Source organism: Aythya marila (genome assembly GCF_965140915.1).
Source record: "Aythya marila genome assembly, chromosome: 27".
Lineage (NCBI taxonomy): Eukaryota > Metazoa > Chordata > Aves > Anseriformes > Anatidae > Aythya > Aythya marila.
In genome coordinates this window covers 2,439,919-2,454,736 of record NC_139068.1, presented here as the reverse complement: position 1 = coordinate 2,454,736, position 14,818 = coordinate 2,439,919, and the positions used below count along the sequence as shown (strand labels likewise).

General features: G+C 45.6%; 1 protein-coding gene across 11 annotated transcripts in view; it reads right to left on the bottom strand.

Annotated features, from left to right (window-relative positions):
- LOC309887960 (excitatory amino acid transporter 4-like) overlaps positions 1–14,818 on the bottom strand; it is a 38,849-nt gene that overhangs the window by 3,164 nt on the left and 20,867 nt on the right. For 5 of the 11 annotated variants that reach the window (XR_014319110.1, XR_014319112.1, XR_014319113.1 and 2 more), the window contains 9 exons: positions 14,218–14,475; positions 13,154–13,291; positions 12,232–12,436; positions 11,242–11,284; positions 9,376–9,716; positions 6,522–6,755; positions 5,285–5,479; positions 4,710–4,844; positions 2,727–3,478 (listed from right to left, as the gene is read on the bottom strand). Coding sequence is in view for 2 of the 11 variants with exons in the window: in XM_082780080.1 (XP_082636206.1) it covers positions 3,375–3,478; positions 4,710–4,844; positions 5,285–5,479; positions 6,522–6,755; positions 9,376–9,716; positions 11,242–11,284; positions 12,232–12,436; positions 13,154–13,291; positions 14,218–14,475 (1,653 nt within the window). In the remaining 9 variants the exon portion in view is untranslated. The remainder of the gene's footprint in view (positions 1–2,726; positions 3,479–4,709; positions 4,845–5,284; positions 5,480–6,521; positions 6,756–9,375; positions 9,717–11,241; positions 11,285–12,231; positions 12,437–13,153; positions 13,292–14,217; positions 14,476–14,818) is intronic. The other 6 variants (XR_014319111.1, XR_014319118.1, XM_082780080.1 and 3 more) reach the window with 4 other exon arrangements.

Below are 14,818 nucleotides of genomic sequence, written 5' to 3'. Positions count from 1 at the left end.
CTTGATATTGTAGCTACATTTCTAGCTATTATGGGGCAGATAGCATCCGTTTATTTGTTTTACAGCTACAGAAACCAAAACACAGATGGAAAATCATCAGTCAGAGTATGTGGACCAGTTTGGTCCCTGAGGTCCTGGACCCACAGGTGTAGCCAGCCTTCCCTCTGGGATACCTGACCTTGGGCACCCAATGGCAGGTAAAAATAAGAAAATAATGTTAACCAGAGCTCCTTTGGGTTCCTTCTGAGTTTGTCAGACTGATTATTATTATTATTTTTTAAACTGGTCTTGGATAGGGAAGTGATAGTCCAGCCAACTTAAATAGCATAGTTCAGGCATTAAGAGTGAGAAAACCCGAAGTGTAAGATAGAAATATTCTGTCCATGTTACTGTGGCAGAGATGCAGGTGATTAATGCAAAGGTACAGGATAGATTTTGTCATCTGTCCCTGCCTCTGAGCTGAAAAAGTACAAATTTGTACAAGGCAAATGTCCATTTGTAGAAGCCAAGGCCCACACTTGATTATCATCTCATTTCGATACTTGATGAACAAGGATCTAATTTCCATTTACCTCCTCCTTCCTTTTAAACAGAATTTTAATTGTCTAGATGTTATGCACAGGTCAGGTCCCATATGAAAGCCAACACTCATTGAACTGGGACATTTTTTTTTGTTCCTGTTACATCTCCGTAACCAAGCAAAACTTAGGAAACAGTTACGACAGCTGCAAATGTCATCTTTTCCTAGGTTCAGCAGCATATTCCACACAACGCCAATTTCTTGGGCCATGTATATTCTAATTAAGAGTTTATTATCTTCCACTGTTACCCAGCAGTCTTCCACTATCTCAGTTTAAAAACAAAACAAAACAAAACAAAACATAAATAAATAAATAATAATATAAAAAAAAAAAACAACAACTGACCATCACCTTTCAGGGACCAAAATACCACTGGGTTATACAGTTGCTCTGCTTGCTTTTACTGATGACAGTCTCAGGAGAGGAAGGGTGCACTGCACCAGACAAAGCATGCAGTAGGTCAAAATCTATACATCTAAGAATGTTTTAGCTGATGGAATAGGAATAATATTTGTGAAGAACAACCAGATACGTAACTGTACAACAGCAGCTTGCCCCTGCTAGCATAGATCTCTTGTCAGAACAAGTAACCTGCCTCCAGTGGTCAGGAAACAGCCTGCTGCTGTGAAGTCTGGGGACAACTACTACTAAGCAGGACTACAGTACAATTCTTCTGTGTTACCTGTTTTTATCTGAAAGAGATGCATTTGACTGTTTATCTCAGATTCCCACCTTTATCCCAACCCATAAACATAGAAAACTGTGTTTACCTACAGGTTGTGGAACATGGCAGCACAAATGTATAACCCTGCAAGTCCTGAAGGACCAAAAAGAGCCTCAGGATCTGGCTTTGGGCACTTCAAGAAATGTGTTCTAGGAAGTTTTTCTTACACTGAGGAGCTAAAGACGGGCAGGCGTGATTGTAGTTGGAAAAGCTGCCTCGAGCAGATGGCTCTGGGGTCTTCTGTCCTGTGGTCCACTTAGAGGTGCCTGTCAGCGTATGGCTAGGGCTTTTGGATGGAAAGGATCATTCTGGGAAGCCAGGGTAGAGGGGTTCAAGAGATATACTGAGTCTGGAGTAATGAGCAGACTGGTTGATATCCTCAATCAAGTTTAGATAGCTCAGCTGTGCCAGGAGGCTGTTTGCTGCTGTTTCTGGCCTTTCAGAAGCAGAATAGTTACAATAGAGTAGCCCCAAAACTGTGGATCCTTTCCATCTTCAAAGTTGGGTCTTAGGTACTCATTTTCTGGATGTTCGTGGAGATGACCTGAAGATTATGAAGCAAGTCCTGCTGGTCCTGTTTACTGATGTGAGACATGAGGACTCTGTTCCTCTGTTCCATGGAAGGGGGATAGAGCACAGACAAAGCAGGTCCCTACTTGTTGCTTGGACCTATGAGATGATCCAGATGTCATGTGGGCTTATGCCCATGTGTGAAACAGAAACTGAACTCAATTTGGTAGGAACTAAGAAATTTATCCTGATGAAAACTACATTTATAAGTTTGGGGTCTGGCATCTTCTACAAGTGCTGAGAAGTGATTGTGCACTGTCTAGAAAAGATAAAGAGCTGTAGAAAGACCAAGAGATTTTGAAACACATTCTTGAGCACTGTGATTGAAGGAAAGGCGCTTCTGAAAATAGCCAAAGATGCCTGAACAAACTGTTTCCTTGGAGTTTTATGATGAGGAATTATCTGAGTGAAACGGGTGGTAGGGAGTCATCCCTGGCATGGAGGCACCATCCAGCTACTCAGGTGGGCAGACTGGTCATGACCTATGCAGTTCCCTTCTGGTTTCAATAAGAGAACAGATTTCTAAAAAGAAACTAAGTTAACTGCTGTTTGGCAGAGCTTTGTAGAGGGGAGAGCTGGTTCAGAGGCTCAATAACAGATCTAATCAATTCTTCAATTGCTGCTTTCACGATCCTTTAGCTGCTGCCACTAATAAAAGGCTGGTATGACCTCTATTTGTACTACCAGCCAGCACAACAAGCCCTGTCCCTGCTGCACATTCCTTCAGGAGCTGGGCGACATTAATACCTACAGCCAGAAAGGTTGCCAGAGGAGCAAGAAGCCTTCAGGAAGCATTAGTGGTGTTACTGTGCAAACACCAGGACTGTGAGCAAGGAGGACACTGGGTTTACCATAAACACTTGCCAGTGAAGAGTTGAACAGGAGTGCTGGGGCTCTCCAGAGATCTCCAAACGGCCAATGCTAAAAGCTTTACATGCTCAGGGGAAGCCACTGAACAAATAAAGGCTTTGCTGCTCTGCAGCTGTTTCCTGCAGGAAGGAGACATCATGGCAATATTCTGGTCCCGGTCCACAGGTGGTGGTGTCACCAACCCACTTTGTCACTTAACTGTGCTCATACTTAAGCTCAGAAATGAGGGAGCTCTTAGTCCAGCTCATTCACTGAGTCTTACTTACTCAGGTCAAACTCTTGGATCCCGATAAGAATGACTAAATCAGGCTTTTGTGGAACAAAAGTTTCTTTGCAGTTTAATTTTCTCTTCTTTAATGTCAGTCGGAAAGAGATAGGGGAGAAATGGGATTAAGGGAACTGCATGTGGGAGAGGGAGGAGAAAAGTGTAGGTCTTTGAAAGTGGATCTTTCTCTGTTCTCCAGAATGTCCTCCAAGACTTCTTTTTCAAGTCTTGGCTTTTTACAGCATTAATTTGCTCTCTGCTGCCTGATTTCACAATGCTGTCTCACTCCTGGGGTGCCAAAGGGTGTCGTTCTGTGGGCAGACCAGGTGGGAAGGCTGGTGTTTCTCCTCTATCACAGAATTACCAAGTTCGCAGTCCTGTGCATCCAGCTCGTGCCGGGAGAGATGCTCCACAATGCCAGCACCCAGAGAATCCCCCAGGACATTGGTGGTCGTTCTAAGGCGGTCTCTGAAAAATCAGGGAGAAAAATTAGATGCAGCTTCTTAGTATCAGCTAAGGGGATTAAGAATATTTCAAGAAACATGAAGTTTTCTTCAATGATTTTTTTTTGACTTTTCAAGTCACTCTAATAATTGGCATTTCAATATTTACAGAGAAATTACTCCCAGAGAGCTCTCCTACATTGCTAGCCTGAGTACAGGCTTCACATTCATTCCTGTTCTGTTGCATTCCCAATATCTCAATGAAAAATTTTGGACTTGCCACAAAATCACAGAATCACAAAATCACAGAACAGACGAGGTTGGAAGGGACCTCTGAAGATCATCTAGTCCAACCCCCTTGCCAAGCAGGATCACCTAGAACACTTTGCACAGGATGGCATCCAGGAGGGTTTTGAATATCTCCAGAGAAGGAGACTCCAAAATCTCTCTGGGCAGCCTGTCCCAGTGCTCTGTCACCCTCACAGTAAAGAAGTGCCCCCTTATATTTGTCTGGATCCTCTTGTGCTTCAGTTTGTGTCTGTTGCCTCTCATCCTGTCACTGGGCACAACTGAAGAGAGACTGGCTCCATCCTCTTGCACCCTCCCCTCATATAAGTTATATACTTTAATGCGGTCTCCCCTCAGTCTTCTCTTTTCCAGGCTAAACAAGCATAGTTCTTTCAGCCTGTCCTCATACAACAGGTGCTCCAGTCCTCTAATCATATTAGTAGCCCTTCTATGTCCCTCTTGTACTGGGGAGCCCAGAACTGGACACAATACTCCCAGAGGAAATGAGGAAAATGAGGAAAAACATTGTTACTGTGGACCCACAGAGATGGATTCCTCTCCAAAGGCCTGCTCAAGCCTTTCTGCAGATTTAGATGAGCTTTGCCACATCCATTATAATTCAGTTGTATTTGTTTTATAAATTCAGAAATTCTGATGCAAACCTATCCCAAAGGACCACCCCCCAAAGATGTAGATTGTTTCTGATAATTATCTTGTTAGATAAACCAAACAAAGGAAATTCTGCTTGGTCACCAAGCTGGTCTGTACATGAACTTGGTCACTGAAGTCTATGGTGAAGACTCTAGCATGAACAGAGGGTTACTGTGCAAAGGTCTCGTGGATACGGGTGTGTTTCAGGCCTCAGGTTACTGAGTCTGCTTGTAGCAGAGACAGTGGGAATGCAGATGAACTCTCTACACATTGGCAAGGAACACAGAGAAATGCATGCTGCTGAGCAGAGAACTCACAGAAACCAGTCCACAGCGATGATCAGTGTAATGTCTTCTGTAGGCAGCCCCACTGATGTCAACACTATGACCATGGTCACCAGTCCTGCCTGGGGAATACCTGCGGCTCCAATGCTGGCTGCTGTGGCAGTGATGCTGGAGGGAAGAGGAAAGCACAGCTATCAGCAGAGGGAAGAAAACAGGCAGTCACATTTGCAGAAGTGTCAGGAAGTATCTCAACATATTATTTACAAACCATCTGGGCAACCCTTCTGCTCTGGTCACAGAGCAGGATGATGACATCGACACAGCACCCAAGCTTCCCCTGCAGGCACCCACCCAACGTGGACTGCACACTGCAGCTCTATCTAAGGGATGGCCCAGACTTGGAAATCCAATAAAGGCATGAGGGGAGACTCCAAGATGTGGCACCCAAAACCATATTTACTTATACCCCTGGAGGTTTCACCTTCCTTTTCCTTATTTTTTTCTAATCTCATTGTATCTTCTGAGCAAAGGAGGAACTTGAAAGCACCTCAGATAAGCCAACAAAACTGGAATCCCTCCTGTAGCCCCATAACTCTTTCAAAAGTCACCTTATTGTGATGATCTGCCCGAAGTCAAGTTCATAGTTGTTGACTTGTGCAATGAAGATGGCTGCAAGGGCCTCGTACAGAGCAGTGCCATCCATGTTAATTGTAGCTCCCACAGGCAGAACAAACCTCGTGATGCGCCTGTCCACACCATTGTTTTCTTCCAAACACCTGAAGGTGATGGGCAGAGTCGCTGAGCTGAAAGGAATTTACAAAACAACATGAATTGGGTATATGCTGACTGTGGAAGAGGGACTAAGCCTCTGCCTGGTTTATGACCTTACCCACCTGCTTTTTCACCCTGCCATGTGAGCCAGAGGCCAGATGCTGCTAGGAGAAAGAACAGTCTAAGCAAGGGTTCCTCAGATATGCTGCACGCTGCAGTTGCACATTCAGACATGACTTTCCTCAGGGGCTGGGCAGGGGCTGTGTGGCCCTGAAGCTGGTGAAGCTGGTACAACACCAAAAGAAGGTGATTCTGGGGAATTCTGGGTACATAGGACAGAGCCTCAAGACCAAAACTCCTCTTCCAGCTATTAAAAAACTTGAGTCCTCTCTCTTCCCCAGCTCAGTGCATAAGACAAGAATGACCCAAGTGTGAGAATATACCTTGCAGCAAAAGCAGAGAATTGTTTCTGAAAGAGAACACGAGCAAGAAAAATGCTGTGTGTTTCGGTGTCAAAATGCACGTGGGAGAGACTCTGTGCTTGCCAGGAAATGAATACGTCAAGAAACACCACTTAATAATATAACAGCAACCTACAATCTGTTGCTTTGGTTGTGTGAGTCACCGAACATTTGTTTGTGCTTTTGCCTAGGCTTCCTGTGAGTTTAATGCCAGCTGCACACAGTCTGTGTGCCTGGAAAAGAGAAATGTGCAAATGTGTGCAAGTACATGTGTGTGGAGATATGTGCACGGGGAATAATGTTGGAATTGAGGGGTGATTGATTTGTCTTTTGAGCTCGGTATTTCAGTGCTGCAAAAAGAGCCTCCACCGTGCTTGGTGAGGAGGACTATGGGTCACGCACTGATGGTTAGAGATGGCAACACAATTTGGGCTCCTGAGCAGGGGAGTGGGAATCCTTCCACTCTCAATTGAGTTGGCTGGACCAGTGCAAAAAGCTGGTAGTGCTAGAAATGGTGAGACCTCAGCACTGCACTGAGGGCGATGGAAGTGCTGAGAAGCAGCCCCAGAATATCCACACCGTACTTCTCCCCAGGACTATGTGGCCATCGTACCTTGAGGAGGTGCCCAGGGCTGTGATGAGGGCCTGCAGAAGCCCTGCAATGAATACCCAGGGGTTCCTGTGGGTGACGATAAAGTAGAGCAGTGGCAGGATGCAGAGGGCATGGATGAGGAGTCCAACGATGACAGTGAGCGTGTACATCCCCAGCTGGCCCCCCATCACTGCAAGGTCATCCATCTCCAGGATTTTGCCAGCAATTAAAAACATGATCCCAACTGGGGCATACCTGTGGCAGAAACACAAGGACAATTCTCAGAACTGACATCCACACTTCATACTTGCTTCAATGCATGCTTTCTGGACATATCCTCAATAAGCTGCCACATCAGAAGTGTGCTAGTTAGTGGATGATACTGCTGGTTTCTTTTCTGGCAATGTGAAAAGATCTTGGACTTGTTTGCTGTGCAGTCAAAAAACAGCACTTGATGCTCTTTTGGGGAACTGCTGTGTGCACACAGTACATGGTGAAGGTTTCCTCCTCCTTCCAGGTTCCTACATGTCTCCTCAACACTCCTTGTAGCACTGCTAGTGGAGGTTATACAAAGGAGTTTGCACAGTCCCTTCCTTTCCTAACAGAGCCTGAGCTGAGTGTGTCCTTTTTACTGAGAGGCACAGAAAGTTACAGAAGTAAAAGGGAAGGAGGGAGCAGAAGCAATATTGCCCTGCATGCTCTGGGATATCAGCCTTGTTATCTTTAGAGGTTCACGTACAGGGAATAGGAACATACAGAAAATCCATAGCTAGTATAGTTTGGACTGGGCATACCAACATCTGTGAAGACAGCTGTGGCTTGTATGAAACCTCTTTTTGAGGCGCAGTGGTAATTTTACCTTGCTGGGCAGCTAAACTCTACCACAACCGCTGGGAAAGGGGAAGGAGAGGGGGGGCTCTTGTTATGAAGACGTCTGCCCTCCCAAGCAACCACTACACATACTGAGGCCCTGCTTCCCAGGATGTGGTTGAACATTGTTCATTGATGGGAAGTAGAGAATATTTTTTTTTCCCTCTCTTATGAAGTCTTTTTTTTTTTTTTCCCCTTTAATTAAATTATCCTGATCTCAACCCATGAGACTTTCTTTTTCTTTGCAGCATACTTTCTTCTCCCCCTCCTCTTCTGAGGAGGGGGAATGAGACAGCGGTTGTGGTGGAGTTAGCTGCCCAGCAAGGTAAAACCCCACAGCTACACTGCTATCCTTTCCATTCCTTACAGGTTTTTTCCCCCCCTTAACAATGCATCTCATGAGCAGCAGTGAGGCTGCACAAGAAGGAAGTCATGACACACACATGGAGAATATCATGGGCACTAAACTAAACATGGACAAATAACTGGACTAAAGAAAATCACAGCTCCATGGCCACACCTCTCAGGACTTGGCCTCTACAGCTCGGGAGCTCACATGCAATTCATGCACAAGGCTCAGAGGTCCACATGCCAAACTCCAACTTAGCGTAGGAGGTTTGGAAAAGTTTCAGGAAAGGATTTCACAAATATTTCATTTCCTCTGACCTTTTTCGTAGAAGACACTCTTGGTTGCAGGTAATGACCAGATCTCCCTAGGAAAAAGAAGCTCCTGGGAGATGCTCTGCAGACTGTGGCTTCAGGAAGGAGTGCTGAGCCTCAGGGGATACTCCTGCCTCCTATACCAGCAGGATTTTGTTAAGTCAGGAGATGTCTTCAAACATTACTGTGTATGTGCACAGGCAGCTTCCTAAGTGCAACCAATATCCTATCCCTCAACACCCTGCCTTTCTTTGCTGGAAGAGGCAGTTGAAGGCAGTTTGCAATCGTCTCTGGGAGTAGCGTGCAGGTCCACTTTTTCCACTGTGTTCTCCCTTTCTTGCCCTTAGGCAACTCTTATCTCCCCTTAAGAAAGCAAGGCCCCAGATTTTGACTTGTCCGTGGAGAAAAAGATCCCAGAGGGGCTGGAACTCCCCAGGCAGTGAATTTCTCTGCCATGAGCTCAGGGTTCCCCTTTATTTCTTTTTGTGTAAGACCTGTCCCTCTGTGCCTAGGATGTTTCTCTACAATACAAGACTGTGACTAGAAAACCAGGGAAAGAAAGCTGGAGTGATCAAAAATAGGGGAGAGGATGTGGGGCTAACAGATGCCCTGTCAGGCATTTCCTTGTATTCTGCCAGTCCCATATCTTTCCTGCCTCATGGTACCTACCGCAAGCTCCTATTCAGAGCTTGAGTTTTAGATAGGTAAGGAGCTTCAAATAAGATTTGTTAAAATGCTGTTTTCTAAGAGGACTCATTGCAGCAATGCCTTGCTTATCTGAACCATGTAGTACAGTCAGCCTTACACAGGAAGCACCAAGCAGCTGAGCTCTAGAGGAGCTGGGGCCTGGGAGACCTCAAACTGAAAGGCAGTAATTTTGAGATGATCTTGCCAACCCAGGTCCACTTTCACAGCTAATGCATACAGGTGTCACCCTGAGTGGCAGGAAACTGGCAGTAGGTTATTGTGACTCATAGCTAAGTCAGACTCCTGAAACATAGCTGGAAGGAAAGCTTTCTGTGGGAAAGCCTCACACCCTACCCCAGTTGGTAAGGCTAAGAGATCTTCCACTTCAGCTCTCTGGTCTTCCAAGGATGTTTCCAGCAGCCTCAAGGAAAGCAAGTCCTGGTGTACCTGATATTTCTAAGGTAAAAACAAAAAAACAGGAAATGAAATGTGAACAAATATCCCATCCAGACTTTTCCCTCCAGCCTGATGGAGCCAAAGGAGAGCTGTGCCCATCTGCTTTTCCTGTGCATGTCATCCTTAATGCTACCCCATTTCTCATCAGGTCAGCGGAAACTGCACCTGCAGACCTCCTGCTCCAACCGGCCGTGTTCCTCACCAGATGATAATGGCCACCAGCCTCATGATGGCTTCGTTGAGGCAGTTAAAGAACTCCCGCAGGGCCCGTCCCTTCTGCTTCATGCTGCCGATCACCAAACCGAAGCACATGGAGAACACTACCAGCCCCAGCGCGTTCACCCCATTGGCTGAGCCTGGGATGGGAATGACTTCTTCAAAGGTCAGCACCTCGGAGATGGTCCCCAGGGCATGAGTGACGTTCTCCAGGATGCCAGTGAAGTTCTCAGGCACAGGGAGTGGAGTGGTTGTCACACCTGCTGTGACATTGCTGCTGTGGAGAACGGTTCTGGTGAAGACCCTGGTGCTGTACTGCGTCTTGTACTGAAATGACACAGATTATCAGATGCACTCACAGGCCCTTGTTCAGAAGCTTAGGACAACATGCTAGACTATTGCATTGCTTCCTAAAGAAAGGAGAGTATGGCAAGTTCTTACTGACCTCTGTGGGAAACTTGCCTTACGTGTTCTCAGTCTCCCTGGCTTAGTGCTTTCATTGAAATGTTCACAGAGCTTAAGGTCAAAAGAGAGCACTGGAGCATCTGGAGGACTTCACCTAGATACCATTTACTGACTCGGGTATGGTTGTATATTGCTAAAGCATCCTTTTTGTTAATCTCAATTTAAAAATATTGAGAGACCAAATTCTGTACTGCCCTGGATTGTTTGTTTCACTGTTAAAATCTGCATTGACTTTTCCAAATGAACTGTTGCTCTCATTTTACAGTCATTATTACTTCTAATATCATGCGTCCACCTTGGGCATGAGATCCCTTGGTCCCTTTGATATGATTGTTCTCTCCTTTGGATATATTTATACTCTTGCAAGACAAAGACTCTTTATTTGATAGACTAAACAGACTGAGTCCCTGAAGTTGTTCACTTATGACCAGTTTTGGTCATATGTTATTTGACCAGTTTTTCTCTGCACTGTAGTTCTTCTCTGTAGCCTTCTAATGTTTAACAACTTTAAAAGGGAGGTAGTTTATCTGTGTTCAGCATTTCTCTTTGCAATTAGAGATACTAACACAAAATTAACTACTTCCTTCTCTGGAAATCCTAGGCTCACGTAGGACCATTTAACCATAGAATAAAAGTTCACAGTCACTGATGTTCTCCGCAATATCCCCACACCCTTTTCAGAGACCCTGCTTTCCAGGATATGGTTTCCCTTTCTGTAGGACTCTTCACACTCCTTGTTCCTAGACGTGATTTTTTTTTTAAGTTGCATTCAATCACAGTTTACCAAGTTTAGCAAAAAAAACAAACAACAAAACACCACAGGATTATTTGTTGGACAAATACTTCTAAAATTGCTCTTCCCTCTAATACCAAACACCATGACTACAGCAACCTGTTACTTACCATCAGGCGAAGGTGTCTATCTTGGAGCACAGCTAGGGAACCCCCAGCTCTGAGGCCCAGATATTCTGGCTCCTCTTTATACTTCTGGAACCCTTTATACTGCTTCCAAGGGCACTAGCACTATGGAAGAGACAAATCCTTGGAGAATCTGTTCCCACTTTACTTCCAGTCCAAATCTGCTAACCGAGGTTACACAAATTCTTCCTAACTTTGAGTGTGGAATGAGATGGAAGCAGGAAACCAGAGTTGCTCTGCTCTGTCTGCTCCAGGGTTTGAAGCCCCCCACGTACAGACAGCCTAAAAAACTTGCATGAGGGATGCTATAATACAGGCTAATGACTACAATGCCCCTTCTTGAGCAGTTGGAGTTAGAGAAAAGCAGTAAAAAAGCAAACTTTGTTCTCATCCCTCAGAGAAGTAGGCTGGACCATTGCCTACTGAACAGGGCATCAAGGAAGGTGATAGGTTAGATGGGTTTTCATACCTGTTTGAAGCAGGCTTCTACCAGGTTGGGCGGGAACATATTCCTGCAGTAGATAAAACAAGGAAAGAGTTAATTGTCCTGTTTGACTAGCAAGCAAACATGGGCTTCATAGAATGGTCCCAAGACAGACCCCTGAGGGACACCACTTGTCACTGGCCTCCACTTGGACATAGAGCCACTGACCACCACTCTCTGGGTGTGACCTTCAAGCCAATTCCTTATCCTCTGAATGGTCCACCTTTTGAATCCATCTCTCTCCAGTTTGGAGATGAGGATGTCATGTGGGACCACGTCCCTGGTCTTTGCTTCTTAATATCCTGACAAGCAAAAAGGGAGAGGCTGAGCATCTCAGAGTTAAGCTTACAAAATGGTAAGAATGGATTGACTTTCCCAGATGTTTAGGATGAAAATTTCCATTTTGTTTTTCTGTAGAAAATTCTGAAGTTGGGACTTTTCAGTTCATTGCAAAACAACACTTAAAAAATATAACTTTGGAATTTCCCACAGAGCAGGAATACCCAGCTGCCAGTAACATTCCCACACTTTTTTTTCACAGACCCTGATCACAGATGCTGCACAACTTGGAGTTCACAACATCTGAAAGGATATAAAATTATCTGTACTATCCTCTCTTTCTTTATGGTGTTAGCTTTAATAAATAGCATTTAAAATTTCTATTTTACAGAGTCTGAGTACCTTTTTTACTGGGATCATTAATAAACCAGCATCACCTGATGCAAAACAGCTGGTTAGCAGAATGGGCCTGATTTGCTCAAGTGTAAACTCAAGCATGGTACAAAGGCTGTAGCTCTGCAGAAAGGTGATAAGCCTGTCCTGACTGAGCTAAAAGTAGCAGGCCAGGCAAGACTCAGCCAAAGACCTCTTTCCCTGACAGTGTATTCCAAAAGCTGTGACACTTCAAAAGGACATTCAGTGCAGGAATGTACTCTCACTGATACGGACTCACACGAGACCAGCTTGTTCACCTACCTCACCAAATCCATGAAGGCATCTGTTGTCTGCACTTGCTCAATTCTGCCTTCTCGGTGAAGCTTGTCCTTGGATCCTTTCCCTGGGTGGATGATGATCACCATGAGGATGCCAATGAAGACTGCTATGATTGTGGTCACCATGTAGTAGACCACAGCCCGCATCCCCATCTTCCCTGAGGCTCTGCCATCCAGTGAGGCCATTCCTGTGTAGGCAAACAGTCAGACAAGGTGAGAAGGTCTATTATCTATAAATCTTATATTATCTTAATATAAAACTTCCTCCTAAAGCTATCAGAAAGGAAATAACATCCAACCCCAGTACATTGGATCTTTACATTCATAATGGTGGGATGTTTCAGGGGTGGAAAGTATTGCAACCCTTTACACTGTCTGAAAGTTTGCTGGCTGGGGTATCTTCTGTGAAGACCTGGATGAAACAGGCTCTCCAGATGGTGATCAACTTCAGTTCTTTGGACTGACACAAATTAACCTCTCCTAGGCTACTGGAAGCTTGAATCAGATTTGGGCAACACACTTTGATGTTTAAGGTTATGTGGAATGAAATCACAGAATCACTGACTGCTTAACGTTGGAAGGGACCTCTGTTGGCCATCTTGTCTAACCCTTCTGCACAAGCAAGGATACCTAGAGCAGGTAAATCCTTGCTAGTGCTCAAGAGTTGGGCATTGGAAACACCACATTGTGCCTTTCCCAGTCTAATGAGAAAGCAAAAGGTCTTCTGCTTCTCTTTCCCACTACTGAGTCAGTGAGGGTATGAGTGTAAATCATGGTCACTACAGCTGTAGGTTTAGGCTTGTCACTATTAGCCCACCTTATCCCAACACCTGCAGTTGGGACACAAAGGGGTACTCTGACAACTAGCATAGTCTTGGCTGAAAGCACCAGAAAGCTCTGCTCACCTGTAATCAAGCTAGAGACAATGAGAGGAAGAACCAGCATCTGGAGCATACGCATCAGCAGCTCTCCTGGGAAGGAGAAATACTTGATCTGGCGATAGGTCAGCTGGTAGGGCCGAAGGGAAAATGCCAGGATGATCCCTGTGAATCAACAAGGAATGAGAATGGAAATGGAAAAGTGTGATCCAGTGGTCTGTCCCTCAGTCAGTCCTACAATATGGCTTTCCTTTTCCTCTTCTCCTTTCAGCTTCTCCCCTCTGCAAAGGAGCAAATGCTCTTTCTTTTCTAAAAGGTTATGTTCCAATTTTTACTGTATGCTTTATATCCCTTTGACATATCTGTATGCACAGGAGCCTCGTGCTGAACCACAGGCGTACCACTCCCTGCTGTATTGTCTGCTGCTCCTCTGGAGTCTGTTCCTAGGAAGCTCGTTACCACCAAAGAGATGTGACTGCCCACCTTGTTAGCCCAGGGACCTTTTCCAGCCACCTATTAGAGTTGAGTTCAGCCAGCCTGGATTAGAAGTTAGGGACAATTCACTCTCTGCTTGGCAGCTTTAGTTTGCACAGTATCACAGACCAGTTGTCTGAATCAGTTCCCCCTTTTTGTACTATGGAACTAAACTTGTAGGATGCTTTTTGGCTTACAAAACACAGCACAGATTAATGGTTTCAGGAGAACTCTGACAAGCCTGCTGCATGTAGAGTTCAGCTTGAGGCTGGCCAGCTAGCAGCAGTCAAAATGCTGTCCAAATCAGAAGAGCTCTTGCATGCAAGACAACAGCCCTTGCAGAGGGGGAGTGTGAGGGAGTCTTTTCTTCTGGCTGGAGCTTAGGGAGATTCCACAACAGAAACAGTTTGCTGATCTAGCTCTACTAATCCTCAGAAAAAATCACCCAGGTTTGCTCAGAGGCTTCTTGTGAGTGCAGCTATATACAAAGGGGCTGTCCAGTTTCACTTCCCCAGCTGATTTATTATGATAAAATAAAATCTTTGTGGGATAAACTTTTCCCCACATTTATATTTGGTGCCCACCACCTGCCCCTAAGCCCACCATCAGCTCCATACCTAGTAAGACTGCAGCGATGGTGAAGAGGACGAAGGCATTTCTCCTGAAGAAGCTCTTGGCGCTCTCGGCGGTGATGCTGTGCATCCGTTTCTTGGCCCGCGCTGCCCGCTTCTGCACTGCCTGCCGGAACCTCTGGACCCGTCCCTCGGCACTGAGCCTCTTGGCTGCATCCTCGTTGAGGAAGAGGCTGTTGACGTGGCTCTGCTCACTCATGGCTGGCACGGCCGCTCGGTCCCCAGGGCACGGCTCTGCCTGTGCTGGGCAGGGAGGAACACGGGAAAGAAAGCATAAGCTGCAGTACCTGACACCTTGCCTTCATTTTCAAGTAATTTCTCTGGGACCCTGAGCATCCTTATTTAGTGTTGAATAAGGAACTGGTCTGGGTGTGAGGTGTCAAAAGGACCACTGCAGTCTTGTCACGACTGTGGTCAGGTAGGTGCTCTGGTGTCTCTGGAGAAGCTCTGGCTTCTGTAGCACCCACCTGCACCAAGGAGCAGCCCATAGTGGCCTGGGGAGCCAGGAGGGGCTCCACAGCCACCTAAGTTTGTTCTTAGACATTTATCAGTTTGCACAGAAATGAGTTTTTATCATCTGGCAATA